General features: G+C 35.0%; 1 protein-coding gene across 1 annotated transcript in view; it reads left to right on the top strand.

Annotated features, from left to right (window-relative positions):
- ARHGAP29 (Rho GTPase activating protein 29) overlaps positions 1-15,940 on the top strand; it is a 66,669-nt gene that overhangs the window by 20,899 nt on the left and 29,830 nt on the right. The window contains exons 4-12 of the mRNA XM_032247916.1: positions 8,013-8,109; positions 8,463-8,535; positions 11,757-11,805; positions 12,246-12,383; positions 13,506-13,570; positions 14,338-14,448; positions 14,554-14,634; positions 14,823-15,011; positions 15,742-15,879. Of these exons, the coding sequence (XP_032103807.1) occupies positions 8,013-8,109; positions 8,463-8,535; positions 11,757-11,805; positions 12,246-12,383; positions 13,506-13,570; positions 14,338-14,448; positions 14,554-14,634; positions 14,823-15,011; positions 15,742-15,879 (941 nt within the window). The remainder of the gene's footprint in view (positions 1-8,012; positions 8,110-8,462; positions 8,536-11,756; positions 11,806-12,245; positions 12,384-13,505; positions 13,571-14,337; positions 14,449-14,553; positions 14,635-14,822; positions 15,012-15,741; positions 15,880-15,940) is intronic.

The raw sequence follows: 15,940 nt of genomic DNA, 5'->3' as shown, positions 1-15,940 counted from the left end.
TCCTTTTTACACAGATAGTAGTGTTCTGCTCCTTGCTCATTGTCCTGAGTTATCTGCAAATAAAGGGTTTCCTTATTCTTGTCATTTGTTTTTTCTAAGCTGTATGGTTGTCCATTATACTGATATACTATAATTTATTTAATCAGTTAACTGCTAATAGATGTTTGAATCATTTTGTTTTTCTCTACTACAAACAGTGCTTCAATAAATAGTCATGCAAATTCCTAGATGGATAATTGCTGGATCAGCAAGCATGTGTGTTTATATTTTTTTATGTTACCAGATGCCCTCAATATAGGTTCTGCCCTTCTGATAGCAGTACTGGAGGCTGATTTCCTGCACCTTTGCCAACAGAACTGGTTACAAAGCTCTGTTATCCAGTGTGATAGTGAAAAGTGGTATCAGTCTAGGTTTGATTTGCATTTCCCTCATTTTCAATGCAGTTTGAGTATCTTTTCATTTGTTTCAATACCATTTTTATGTTGATTGACCTTTTATCTGTTTTTCTTTTGCTGATTGGTTTTCTTTCAGTATTGATTTGTAGAAACTCTTTGTATTAGTAAAATTAGCCTTTAGTCTTTGATTAATGTTGAAAATGTTTTTTACTTCATTTTTTGTCTTTTATTTTTGCATTAACATTTTTCAGTCTCTTTTATGATTTCTGGGTATTAAATATTAGGAAAGACTGCTCTGCTCTGAGATTATAATAGAATTCTTGGCTGTTTTTTCTTCTGATGTTTTCATGGTTTCATTTGTTAAATTTAAGTCTTCAGAAACATAAAGTATCTGAGTGTCTAGTAAATTTATCAGGTAGTTTTTATTGTAGTTTTTATGGCATTTTAGTATCTGATAGGAGTAGCTCCTCTTTCCATTACTTTTTGTTTAGAAGTTTATTTTTCCATGAAGACTTTTGAATTGGCTTGTTTGGTTCCAAAAAATATCTACTGGTATTTTTTGGATGATTTGAGTTAAATTTATAGATTAAGGAGAATATACATATTTAGTATTTCTGTCCAAGAATATAATATGTACTTTGTTTCTTCAAGTTGTCTTTTGTGTTCCTCAGAAACAACTTAAAGTTTTCATCAGGTAGGTCTTGCAGCTTTTTTGTTGCTTTCCTTTTATTTCGTTCTTTCTCCCCCCACCCCCTCATCCTTTTCTTCCATTGCATCTTTTAATTGAATGGTTTTCGAACTGTGGGCCCTGACTCATGACACCAAGTTAGTGGATTGTGACCAGCATTTTAAAAAATGAAACAGAATAGAAAAGAAAAATCAGAAGCAACACTTATTATATAAAACTTAAGTATGTATCAGAAATTTTATAGGTGTTATATAACTTATTATTATGTATGTATGGAATACTCAGTCATGATGTCATATATATTTTTTCCTAAGGTTGTGGTTAAAAACATTTGAAAGTTGCTTCTCAAATAGGTTGTATGCATGAAAGCTATTCATTCATGTGATTTCTTGAAGAGATATTAAACGTGCCTTAGGACTTTGTATTGTGATTTAATAGAGAACCCAAGGGAGGCAATTATTTAAAACTTACGCAACATTTTAATGAGCTTTTGAAGAACTATTAATAGACGGGATGGAGTAGAGACAGAGACACCAATTGGGTTGTTAAATAGCTCAGCCTAGAGGTAAAATGTGGGCTTTTGAACAAAATCAGCGGCAATTGGGATGGAAAGGAAGAAAACATATTTTAGAGGCATTTTTGAAAGTGAAGCTAATGAGCTAAGGATTGAATGGAAAATAGCAGGTGGAAAGTAGGAGAAGAAATAGATTAGCCTATTAGAAATGTGAATCTGGAGCTCGGAGGTTAAACCTAAATGGTAGTTTAGGAATTTGTTCCCTCAAAGGTATGGAAATGGATGAGATTCTGTGGGGACAGTGTATATAAAGAAAGCCAATGTGAGAACTATAGAGGCTAAGTGGAGAAAGCTCTATGAAGTACAGATTGTCCACAGATAGATATTAAACAGATGAAGAGAGCTTGTGTTTACTGATTCCAAGCACTGTACTCTGGGTGTTTCACATTTGTTTTCTCAGTCATTCCTCTCAATAATATCCTGTTTTGCTTATGAGGAAATTGAAGTTAGGTAATGTATCCAGACTAACACACAAAATAGTAGAGGTCCAATTTGAACTCAGGACTGAAACTCCAAAGGCTTTTATCGGCATATTCTACTGTTATATCACCTCTTATTTTGCGAGATGGAAAGTGAGGCATAGAGAGACATTTGTCCAAGTTTTGCACACATACCAAGTGGTAGTGTTGTTGAAACTTGTCAAAAGATTTAGTAGCGTGAAGACTTAAGAGAAAAAGACCTCTAATTTTGACTGATAGGAGGTTATTGTTGACAGTGTTTTGTGCTATTATATGATAATAATAGCTAATACTTTTGAACATCTTCTATATAATAGGCTCTCTTCTAAGTTCTTTAATCTTCACAACAGTTCTCTAAGTATGTAATTATCCCCAATGAGAGAGTTAGGATTTAACTTAGGCAGGCTACCTTTGAACCCATCCTCTTTACCGGGGATTGTCAAATGGGCTGGTGGGCCAAATCTGGCCAGCTTCGTGGTTTTGTACATGAAGGTTAATTAGAACATAGTCTTACTCATTTATGTATCATATATGTCCCCTTTCAACAGAATTGAGTAGTTGCAACAGACTGTATGGCCTGAAAAGCCTAAAATAATTTACTACCAGGTCCTTTATAGAAAATGTTTTTCAGCCTCTGGGATAACCATTAAAGTGGGTGAAAAGCCAAATCTTGAATTTAAGGTTAACTTGGGAAGGAAGGCAATATAGGCCATGGCATGACCTATTTATAGAAGTTTGGTAGTGAAGAAATGGTAAATGGATTGAATAGTAGCTTGAAGGAGAAATACGGTAAAATGAACATTTTTTTTTTCACTTGGGAAAGATTTGAGTGTGTTAGCATAAGAAAAAATTTCAATTGGATAGGAGATAATGAAGCTATGAGGGAGGAGTAAAGTTGGTATAGGGTTTTGGAGAATGTAGGAAAGAGTAAGAAGATTTATTATTAGAAAGAAGCCAAAGACTTTTCTTTGAAACACTGTGCAGGAGCAAAAAAGAAATATATTAGATTCTAAAATATAGGGCTGTTTGGAAATCAGGCAAAGACATTAATAGGAATTTTTATTAGATGGCTATAACATCACTCAACTAGGGATGAAGATAAGATAGTTCAAATATTGAATTGATTCAACAATTATTCTTTTCACTACAGTTGTTACAATTATTAGTAGTATTATTTTTATTTATTTATTTTTTGTGATGGAGTCTTGCTTTGTCACCAGGCTGGAGTGCAGTGGTGCGATCTCGGCTCACTGCAACTTCCACCTCCTGGGTTCAAGCGAGAGCAACTCTCCTGCCTTAGTCTCCCAAGTAGCTGGGACTACAGGTGCGCCACGACGCCCAGCTAATTTTTGTATTTTTAGTAGAGACAGGGTTTCACCATGTTTTCCAGGATGGTCTCAATCTCTTAACTTCATCATCTGTCTGCCTCAGCCTCCCAAATATTATTTTTTAATCTCTCAGTCATGTTTAGTGTAATGAAAAAAATATAAGAAAGTAAGAATAACTATATAATTTTGGATAGTGTTATAAACTATTTTTTAGCAGGTTAAAGTTAGGAAATACAACTAGGCTTTACATTTTTGATGATATTATGTTATAAATTACTATTTAAAGTCTACAATGATTTTTTATGAACAGATTTATTGAGGTATGATTATACAATAAACAATGGTACAGTTTGAAAATTCTGACATATGCATTTTACCTGTACCTCCTGGTCACCCTTTTCACAAATTCTGATATGTTGTCTTTTTGTTTTTATTCTGCAAAATATCTTTTTTTAATGTTTTGATATAGAATCTCACTCTGTCACCTAGGCTAGTATACAGTGGTGTGTACTCTTCCAACTGCAGTCTCCTGCCTTAGCCTCCTAAGTAGCTCGGATTACAGGAGCACGCCACCATGCCCAGCTAGTTTTTGTATTATTAGTAGAGATAGGGTTTCGCCATGTTGCCCAGGTTGATCTGGAACTCCTAAACTCAGGTGATCCGCCCGACTTGGCCTTCCAAAGTTCTGGGTCAGAATAGTTTTTAATTTCCTTTTTTCTTCTTTGATACCTGGGTTATTTAAAAGTATATTATTTAGTTTCTAAGTATTTGGAGATTTTCCAGAGATCCTTCTGTTGTTTTTAATTTTATTTTCTCACAAAACCTATTTTGCGTCATTTGAATCCTTTTAAACTCATCAAGACTTGTTTCATGGCCCATAATATAGTCTATCTTGGTAATGATATTCAGTGTGCATTTGAAAAGAACATGTGTTTTGCTTTTTTGGTAGAGTATCACATAAATGTCTGTCTTGTCAAGGTGGTTCATAGTGTTGTTCTAACCTTCCCTATGCTTACTTATTTTCCGTCTACATGTTCTGTCAGTTATTGAAAAGGGTTATTGAAATCACCGGTTATAACTGTGAATTTACATGTGTCTTGTTGCAGTGTTTTTCAGTATTTTAAATCTGTACTTAGTAGGTGCATAAATTGCATAAATGTATGAAATTGTTATATCCTTTTTTTTTTGGAGACATTGTCTCTCTCTGTTGCCCAGGCTGGAGCACAGTGGTGCTATCTTGGCTCACTGCAACCTCTGCCTCCTGGGTTCAAGCAATTCTCATGCCTCAGCCTCCCCAGTAGCTGGTATTACAGGCATGTGCCACCATTGCCTGGCTAATTTTTTAATTTTTAGTAGAGATTGGGGTTGCACCATGTTGCCCAGGCTGGTCTTAAACTTCTGAGCTCAGACAATCTGCCCACCTCAGCCTCCCAAAGTACTGGGATTACAGGCGTGAGCCACTGCACCTGTCTGTTATGTCCTTTTGATGAATTGATGCTTTCGTAATTATAGATGAGTCTTTTTATCCATTATAGATGAGTCTTTTTATCCCTGGCAATGTCCTTTGTATAAAAATCTTTGTTTTTCTTTCTTTTTTTTTTTTTTTTTTTTAAGAGAGAACGTTTTGCTCTGTCAGTTAGCTGGAGTGCAGTAGTGCAGTTATAACTCATTGCAGTCTTGAACTCTTGGCCACAAGTGATCCTCCTGCCTTGGCCTCCCAAAGCCCTGGGATTATAGGCATGAGCCACCACACCCGGCCTATTTCTTGTATTTGATTTGAGTGTCTTTTAGTTGTTTCAGGTAGAAATATAATCTGTTTATCCATGTTGGTCAGAGCAGAAGAATATTTTTTTCTGAGAATCTGAGAGTCTGAGAATATTTTTTAAATGCTCATTATTTAAGAACCATATTCACAATGGTAACTTTTTGTTTGTATCAGTGATATTTAGAAGAACCTGATGAAGGATACGTATCTTAGCCTCTCACCTGCCAGTCTACAGAGGCTTATGCATATAAAATTTTGGTTGCAATTTCATGGCATTTATAGGCTTGAAGTTTAATTCATTCCTACCTAGGAATTCTTGGTTTCCAACCCTTGTTGCATATTAGAATCAAATGGGAGCTTGCAAGAAACTATCTTCTTCACCACATACCTATGAAATCGGAATCTTTGATAGTGGGACCCATACTTCGTTTTTATTAATAAAACTCCCCAGGTAATTATGTGTGCAGCCAAGTTTAAAAACAACTCTGTTTGTTGTCGTTGTTGTTGTTTTTATTGCATTTTAGGTTTTGGGGTACATGTGAAGAACATGCAAGATTGTTGCATAGGTACACACATGGAAGTGTGAATTGCTGCCTTCCTCCCCATTACCTATATCTGGCATTTCTCCTTATGCTATCTCTCCCCAACTCCCCACCCCCAGCTGTCCCTCCCCTATTTCCCCCCAACAGACCCCAATGTGTGATTCTCCCCTCCCTGTGTCCATGTGTTCTCATTGTTAAACCCCCATCTATAAGTGAGAACATGCGGTATTTGATTTTCTGTTCTTGTGTCAGTTTGCTGAGAATGATAGTTTCCAGGTTCATCCATGTCCCTACAAAGGACACGAACTCATAGTTTTTTATGGCTGCATAGTATTTTCATGGTGTATATGTGCCACATTTTCCCTGTCCACACATCTACAACCATCTGATCTTTGACAAACCTGACGAAAACAAGAAATGGGGAAAGGATTTCCCATTTAATAAATGGTGTTGGGAAAACTGGCTAGCCATGTGCTGAAAGCAGAAACTGGACCCCTTCCTGACACCTTACACTAAAATTAACTCCAGATGGATTAAAGACTTAAACATAAGACCTAACACCATAAAAACCCTAGAAGAATATCTAGGCAAAACCATTCAGGACGTAGGTGTAGGCAAGGACTTCATGACCAAAACACCAAAAACATTGGCAACAAAAGCCAAAATGGACAAATGGGACCTAATCAAACTCCACAGCTTCTGCACAGCAGAAGAAACAGTCATTAGAGTGAATTGGCAACCAACAGAGTGGGAAAAAAATTTTGTAATCTACCCATCTGACAAAGGGCTGATATCCAGAATCTACAAAGAACTAAAACAGATTTACAAGAAAAAAACAAACAGGAATGGGACGAAGGATATGAACACACACTTTACAAAAGGAGACATACATGAGGCCAACAAACATGAAAAAATGCTTATCATCACTGGTCATTAGAGAAATGCAAATCAAAACTACATTGAGATACCATCTCATGCCAGTTAGAATGGCAATCATTAAAAAATCTGGAGGCAACAGATGCTGGAGAGGATGTGGACAACTCTGTTTTAAAGCAGAGGATGACTTCTTCAAAAGGTTTCTCTTCCTTCCCTTTATTGGCAAGAATACTAGGGAGGGACAATATAGGGAACCAGTTACTCTTTATACACAGCCGAAGTAGTACTGGTTACTTTAAAAAAAATTGCCAATTCCACCTTCAGACTTTGTCTTGGTAAACTGTCTTTGGGCTTTTAACAATAGTGCATACAGAAGTTAAAATAAGATCTTTTTCAGTTATGTTTCATAATTTGCTTCAACAAAATACAAAACATTAGAATATCTCTATTGTAAACAAAAGGCTGTATGTCAATTATCATGGACCTCAGAGCCCAAGAGCCTGTTATAAGAAATAAGGCAGGCTATAAGTAAATAGGAATTTTAATTTTCCAAATCACTGAGTGTTCTTTTTTAAATATGATATGCTTTGTTACAGATTTCATCCTGTGTCATTCATATATATATAAAGTTGTTCGTATATATAGGCAAGCGGATTCTTTTTTGTGAATTTCATAATGAAGAATTTGACCATCATGTCCATTTTATATGTTAGGCTTTTCAGTTTCTGAATCTTTTAATGCTTCTTGAACTAATGATGGTTTTAAAGGATTAAATGATTCTGTATAAATGTATGACACAGCATATATATATATATATGAATGACACAGCGTAAAACCTGTAACAAAGCATATCACATTTAAAAAAAGAACACTCAGTGATTTGGAAAATTAAAATTCCTGTTTACTTATAGCCTGCCATATACATATATGAATAACTTTAATTATTGATAATTCATAGTAAAAAATGTACCTCTTTGCCTTCAGTGAGCTACAATGTGTTTAGCTGTTTTTAAAAAATATCAGAAAGCAGTAAGGAAGAGAAAATAGCACAGAACACTCTTAATAAATGAGAGGTCTGGTATAACCTGGACTCTGTGACTCCAACACTGGTTGATTTCACATTGAGTCAGTTTTTAGATGTATGAAATTATGTAATCCGTGGAGTAGTCAGTTTGGAATGCTAACTGCTTTTATGCAAGCTGATACTTTTGTGTGAATTTCATAATGAAGAATTTGACAATCATGTCCATTTTGTATGTTAGGCTTTTCAGTTTCTGAATCTTCTAATGCTTCTTGAACTAATGATGGTTTTAAAGGATTAAATGATTCTGTATAAATCTACTTTAAAGTATGTTTTTCCTTATTGTAACCAACTTTTCCTTACAGCTGTGAACTTCACAGAAGTTAATGAAGAAAACAAAAACGATCTCTTCCAGGAAGTGTTTTCTTCTATTGAAACTTTGGCATTTACTTTTGGAAATATGTAAGTAGAGGACTGCCACTGCCATTTAAAGCAACTGGGCCTAGGTGTCTTAGAGTATGTCGCATTATCCAGTAAGATACATGGGAAATGAAGTATCAAATAGTATTAAATATCACAACTTTAGAAAAACTACCTTCTGTATGGCCCTATTACAGTATTTGAAGGTATTTTTATAGCTATTTAGAAGCGACATCTATTTGCAAGTGACTGTGGCTTATGTGAATAGAGGGGTTTATTTCTAAGGCTATTTTTTAAAAATTATTTTAGATAGCATGTTGAATGTAAACCCTGTCACAAAGAACTGTGATGACTTGTCTTTTATTTCTATTTCTTTTTTTAACCTCCCTGGATAGCCTTACAAACTTCCTTATGGGAGATGTAGGCAATGATTCATTACTGCGACTGCCTGTTTCTCGAGAAATGAAGGTAAGTTAAGTTTGTGTGAAAGCAAAGTCTTTAATGTTTTTAATCTCATATTTCAACTATTGTCTAATCTTAATCTCAGCATTACTCTGATGGTTTTTGACTCTAGAAATTACTGTATTTTCAAGAAGACAAACCAGTCTGTTGTAAATAGCATAATTTATGGTCTGGTTCTAGACCAATAGTTTTATTTTTTAAGTGAGACTATGATGTTAAAAGAACATATCTGATAATTTTATAGCATCTTATGTAATGAATCTGTATCGTATTGTCCAGAATGTTAATAATTAGCCATTTTTCCCTCCTGACATTGCCACAGATCTTATAGACTGGTGAAAACTTAGGAAAACAGTGCAAGAAGTAAAGGGAGAGTGTTAATCTTTTCACATATTCTCCAGTTTGTTAATTGCCAGGAAACAATTGTTAACATCCCTGTAGGTCCCAATTCTCCCTAAGAGGATCCCTATAAATATCTCACAGGATTGGGGTTCTGGTTTTCAGTTGTAAGAAAAATTTCTATGAAATAACAGAATATGAGGAATATATGTATAATATTTCTTTAAAGGTTTATGGTAGTAATATTTTTAGTTGACTAAAGTTTTTTGCCGAATGTAAACAACATAAAAAAAAAAGTTCATCAGGGACCTGTGTTGATCATTTTCTGTTAAGGATAATCAAATTCAAAAACAATTTCAACAGATATTTGGGACCAGGTATGGTGACTCATGCCTATAGTGCCAGGACTATAAGAGGCCAAGGTGGAAGGATCACTTGAAGCCAGGAGTTCGAGTCCATCTTGGTTTAACATGATTGAGACCCTGTTCCTACAAAAAATTAGCCAGGTGTGGCGGCACACACCTATGGTCCCAGCACTTTAAGACGTCAAGATGGGAAAATCACTTGAGGCCAGGAGTTCAGGACCAGCTGAGTTAACATGATTGAGGCTCTGTCCCTAAAAAAAATTAGCCAGGTATGGTGGCATAAGTCTATAGTCCCAGCTACTTGAAAGGAAAGCTGAGATAGGTGATCACTTGAGCCCAGGAGTTCAAGGCTGCAGTGAGCTGTGATTGTGTATTGCTTTCTAGCCAGTGAGACTCTTGTCTCTTAAAACACACACAAACACAGACACACACAAATCCTAAATATTTGTAAATATGCCAGAGACTTGTATTTTTATAAAAACTTCAGATCCTTCTTAAAGTGATACAAAAAAACGACTATTTAAGGCATTTGTTATATGTATTACAATATTAACAAAACTTTTGACTGTTTCTGAAGCCATGTATTGACAAATGGAGGAGAATGATGAAAAGTTTTAAGATGTTTAAATGTTTTGCTATTATTCCTGATTAGTTCTCAATTTCATTTTTTCAAACTGTTGCTACTACTTTAGAACATAAAACATTTTATCTGTGTGGCAAGACATTGAACAATTTAAGTTTTAGGTGTGAATCATATTTCCTGTTTCTGTACCTCTATTGTGCCTGCATATTATACTAATTCTTAATAGAAAAAAATAATTTTTTTCTTTTGTACCTTTTTTAATGAAGGTTTTAATTTGTCTTAAAGATTAGAATAAAAAAGCTGTGATGATATCTAATCCTAATAATAAAATTACTTTGATAAAGGGTTTTGAAAAATACCCTTTAGAAATAATAGCTGCAGCCTGTGCACAGTAGCTCATACTTGTAATCTCAGCACTTTGGGAGGGCAAGTCATGCGGGTCACCTGAGGCCAGGAATTTGAGACCAGCCTGGCCAACATGTGAAACACAGTCTCTACTAAAAATACAAATATTAGCCAGGAAGGGTGGTGTGTGCCTATAGTCCCAGCCGCTTGGTAGGTTGAGGCACAAGAAATCACTTGAACCTGGGAGGCAGAGGTTGCAGAGAACCGACACTGTGCCACTGCACTCCAGCCTGAGTGACAGAGTGAGACTCTGTCTCAAAAATAAACAAACAAATAAATAAATTATATATATATATATATATATATATATTTTTTTTTTTTGGAGACATAGTGAAAACTTTGTCTCTTTCACCTCGGCTGGAGTGCAGTGGTGCGATCTCGGCTCACTGCAACCTCTACCTCCTGGATTCAAGTGATTCTTGTGCCTCAGCCTCCCAAGTGGCTGGGACTACAGGCATGCATTACCACACCTGGCTAGGTTTTGTATTTTAATAGAGACGAGGTTTCTCCATGTTGGCCAGACTGGTCTCGAGCTCCTGACTTTAGGTGATCTGTCCGCCTCAGCCTCCCAAAGTGCTGGGATTACGGGCATAAGCCACCACGCCTGGCTTGTTGCAATATATTTAATAGTGGTTACTATGAACCCTGCACTGCGCTAAGCCTACATCATCTTAATTCTTAATTCTTAAAACGGCCTTTTGAAAGTAGTGTTCTTATTCCCCTTTTACAGAAGAGCAAACAAAGTTAGGTGAACTTAAATATGTATCCCAGTGTCATACAGGTAATAATGGAGCTAGACTTCAGACCCAGGTCTCCTTGATTCTTTTTGCATTGAATCCCTGTATACCCTGTATTGTCCAACTTAAATCAATTAAATTTGTTTAAGATCTCAAAATTTTGGTAGATGTTGTTTTCCAGTACAATGCAATGAAGGAGGACCAGCCACATGTAGTTCTTTAAATTTAATTATAATAGTTAAATAAAATTAAAAATTCAGTTCATAGTTGCACTAGTTACTTTCTAAATATTCAAATAGCTACATGGAGCTATTAGCTGTTTTATTGGACAGTACAGATATAAAACATCTCCATCATTAGAGAAAGTTTTGTGCTAAGCTATCTAATAGACTTTCAGAGACATGCTTATCATATAGTAAAATGATAAAAGATGACTGGAAGAGACAGCTGTGTCTTCTGTTTAGATAGCAATGTATTTGCATTGCTTCTCTAAATTCTTGACTAATATTTTATCTGCAAAATTTAAAGTTTTGAAGGGATTCGTTAATGTTGACTAATGCTGTTAGTAAACAGAGAGGTTGTTCATTCTTGGATCTTGGGAACTGCTGTTGTAAAAAGCTGTAAAATTCTTATGAAGTTTTCTGGCACTTAAACAGACTTCTCAGGCCCTTTCAGTTTTAAATACTTGAAATTCTTTAGCAGGAATTGTGTAAGAGTAATAAATTGGGGCAAAAAATTTCTGAAACAAAGATTTGTGTTCTTCTCTAATTGTAAATTTATCTTTTTCCATGTTGTAAGTCGTTTGAAAATGTTTCTGTGGAATCAGTGGACTCATCCAGTGAGAAAGGTAATGCTCAAGGTTTTTATAACTTTTGTCAAACTTCTTGCAGTTACTTTCTATAAATGTTCTGGATTACTTAATCTCTTCTTGCTTAGTAACCTAATGTATTCATTTTTAATGCAAAATGATATACAAAGTTTTACATATAAAGCTTAAGGGAGATAACCTGCTAGAGTAGATAGATATTGTGAGATATAGACTCATCAATAATTGTGTAAAGCTTTTAACTTGAATAATAGAAATACATTTTAAGATAAAAATACGTTACAGTTTGAAACCATTTTAAATTTAAACTCTGGCCTTTTAATTGTAAATTTGTCACTTGTATTTAAAAAAAAAACAAACAGTTTTTATTGATGAGCATCTTAGGATCTGAGTGCTTCATTGTTTAGAGTTATGACGTGATCACATTTAACATATACTTACCTTGATATTTTTATTTTCAGGAAATTTTTCTCCTTTAGAACTAGACAGCGTGCTGTTAAAGAACACTGATTCTATAGACTTGGCTTTGTCATATGCTAAAACCTGGTCAAAATATACTAAGAACATAGTTTCATGGGTTGAAAAAAAGCTTAACTTGGGTGAGTTGCTCTTGGAAGCATCTGATTTAGAGTATAATAATTAAATTGTTTATAACTTATTTTATAGATTATGAGTAACAGAATTCCAGATTAGTAGCTGCTACAGTATAATGAATAAAATCATTGTCCAGTTTCTCATTGTGAAATAGAAAAGACTCTTCTTACACTAGATGTAATTATTATTTACTGTGGACCAGCTACTAGACCTTGGGACATGAAGACAAATAGAATGCTGAGAATATTGTCTCTGCCTTCAAAGAAGTCACACTCTAGTGGGTAAAAAGAAATGCAGTCAGATAATATGGTAACAGGAGATAATAGCAACAATAGGTGTATGAGTAGAAGGTAATCGAAGCAGAGAAGAAACATTTTAATAGCTAATATTTCCCCAGTGTTTTACAGTTGTCAGAATGTTTTCATAGGGAAAAGAATTGTTTTCCCTATTTTACAGCTGAGAGAGATAAGACAGAGATTTCCTAAGGTCATACAGCAGATTTGCTTACAGTCGTTAGACTGTACAAGAATTATTTTCCCTATTTTACAGCTGAGAGAGACAAGACAGGACATTTTCTAAGGTCATACAGCAGATTTGCCTACAGTCATGTAGCATAACTGGAAGAGTACAGAATCTACCCAAAGTCTATGCTCCTTCTACTGTATTATTTGCTTACAATAGAGAATGCTAATCAGAATCACCTGAATCGTCTTGTAGAAAGACAGTACACAAGCCTTGGTCCTATCCTTCAAAGAGGTAAAATGTAGGCAAATATATTCTGAAGATGTTTCCCAGTGGATTCTGATGAGCACTCACAATAAAGAATTGCTGAATTAACAGCTGTGCATGGTGGCTTATGCTTGTAATCCCAGCTATTCCTGAGGCTGAGGCTGAGGCTGGAATATCACTTGAGCCCGGGAGTTCAAGGCCAGCCTGGGCAACATAGTGAGACCACGCCCCTTTAAATAAATAAATAAATAAATAAATAAAGTATTGTTGTATTATATCTTGATACACACTAGTATTTGTGATCACTTTTTAATTGTGGGATTACAAGTAATTTTACAGTATAGAGGGGGAAAATAAATTTTTTTTTTACCTTCTGATACCTTCTTTGAACTTTTCAGAATTGGAGTCTACTAGAAATATGGTCAAGTTGGCAGAGGCAACTAGAACTAACATTGGAATTCAGGTAAGTGTTCTGTGAACTTCTAGGGTTTTGTAATAAGAAACTACTCATGAACTCCCAATAATGCCTTGCAAAATCAGAATATTTCAGTTAATATAGGAAAGCACTTAAATGCTGATCTTTTTATTGATAAAATTATTTTAAGTTTTGATGGATTCCATTATGAAAAAATCTAGGAAATTTATTTATTTATTTATTTATTTATTTATTTATTTTAGTCTTGAGGCAGGGTCTCACTCACTCTGTCACCCATGCTGGAGTACAGTGGCATGATCTCGGCTCACTGCAACCTCTGTCCCCCCAGGCTCAAGCAATCCTCCCACCTCAGCCTCCTGATTACCTGGGACTACAAGTGTCCACTACCATGCCTGGCTAATTTTTGCATGTCTTTGCAGAGATGGGGTTTCACCATGTTGGGGTTTCACATGGTGAAACCTAGGCTGGTCTCAAACTCCTGAGCTCAAGTAATCTGCCCATCTTGCCCTCCCAAAGTGCTGGGATTACAGGTGTGAGCCACTATTCCTGGCTGGAAATTTACAATTTTATACAAATACTAATTGTCTTGATAGCTACTACTTTTGCTAACCAGTTTTATAATGAGTTATAATTCATTTTCTTCTATAGTTTTCTCATAGTTATGTTTATGACTAGTTATTTTTCTTGGGGCAAAAGTCTAAACTTAGTTTCCCTTTTTGAAGAAAAGTAGTGATGTGTTTGGAATTCTAGCGCTATTTCTATTGTAAAATTTACTTTTTAATTTTAAATTTTAGGAGTTCATGCCACTGCAGTCTCTGTTTATTAATGCTCTTCTTAATGATATAGAGAGCAGTCACCTTTTACAACAAACAATTGCAGCTCTCCAGGCTAACAAATTTGTGCAGGTAAAGATTGATTTAATTATATAATTCACTTTTTTTTTTTTTTAAACAATAGTATGCCTTTAGAAAACTGCTTTTTTCTTTTTCCTTTTTAAATATCCTTCACAGCCTCTACTTGGAAGGAAAAATGAAATGGAAAAACAAAGGAAAGAAATAAAAGAACTTTGGAAACAGGAGCAAAATAAAATGGTTAGTATTAAAATGGAGTTTCATATACTATTTGTGAACATCAAAAATAATCTGCAGTATATACTGACCTTCCTTGCTCTCATTTTTCTAAAATATTGTCTTAACTAGTTATCTTGCTGAATATGCTAAAGACACTTGTTCAGTAGGATTTCTTTCATATTCTGTGTTGAATACTCCTTTCTATGTAGCTTGAAGCAGAGAATGCTCTCAAAAAGGCAAAATTGTTATGCATGCAACGTCAAGATGAATATGAGAAAGCAAAGTCTTCCATGTTTCGTGCAGAAGAGGAGCATCTGTCTTCAAGTGGTGGATTAGCAAAAAATCTCAACAAGCAACTAGAAAAAAAGCGAAGGTTGGAAGAAGAGGCGCTCCAAAAAGTAACAGTCTTTTTCTTTTTTATTTGCAAATTGAATTAGCAATAATCTGCCAGGAGTTTGGTGTCAAAGTTCTGCGTCTGCCAGGGTCACTTGGAAAGGCTTGTTAAAACATGGCTAAGCCCATCCCCTGGAGTTTCTGATTCAGTAGGTCAACAGAGGGACCCGGGCAGGTTACATTTTTAACAGGCTTTCAGGTGGTACTGATGCTTTTGGTGAGGATCCAGATTTTGAGAACTACTCTGCTGAGACCTGAATTTTGGAGTTTGTGAAAGAATGTCTTAGAGAAGGCAGCAGTTTGATATATATTTATATTTTACTTAATAAGAAAGTTCACCTTTTAGGCAACTGTGTGTGTATATGTCTGCTAATTCAGGCACCTGATAGCAAGGATAGGCAAAAGCTTTGTGTTACTGATGAAATGTAATTTTATAAACAAATTCTGTAAGATTATATGGAAAATAGTAAATATAAATATATGCTGTTTCAGATAGAAGTGAATATTTATTTTATAGACAATGTACTAATTATAAATTGTACATGGCCATGGCTGTTCATTGAAATCAAGTGCCTTTGAATCACTGACCAGAACAGATTATCTGTAGAAGTATTTTCTGAAAAGAGAATATTTCAGAATCTTCAGTTATTTCAACTTAGCTTTACTATAGTAAATATTTGTTTTAAAATATAATTCTAGTGATCAGTGTTACTTTTTTCTGTGATATTCGTGAAGGTAGAAGAAGCAAATGAACTTTACAAAGTTTGTGTGACAAATGTTGAAGAGAGAAGAAATGATCTAGAAAATACCAAAAGAGAAATTTTAACACAACTCCGGACACTTGTTTTCCAGTGTGATCTTACCCTTAAAGCTGTAAGTAATTTCTTCAGTATTTTGAAGGCAAGAGAAAAGAATGTCAGGCCAGGCATGGTGG

This window comes from Sapajus apella, unplaced genomic scaffold (genome assembly GCF_009761245.1).
Source record: "Sapajus apella isolate SASKATOON/1434 unplaced genomic scaffold, GSC_monkey_1.0 scaffold64, whole genome shotgun sequence".
NCBI lineage: Eukaryota > Metazoa > Chordata > Mammalia > Primates > Cebidae > Sapajus > Sapajus apella.
This window is presented reverse-complemented; position numbering and strand designations above follow the sequence as displayed.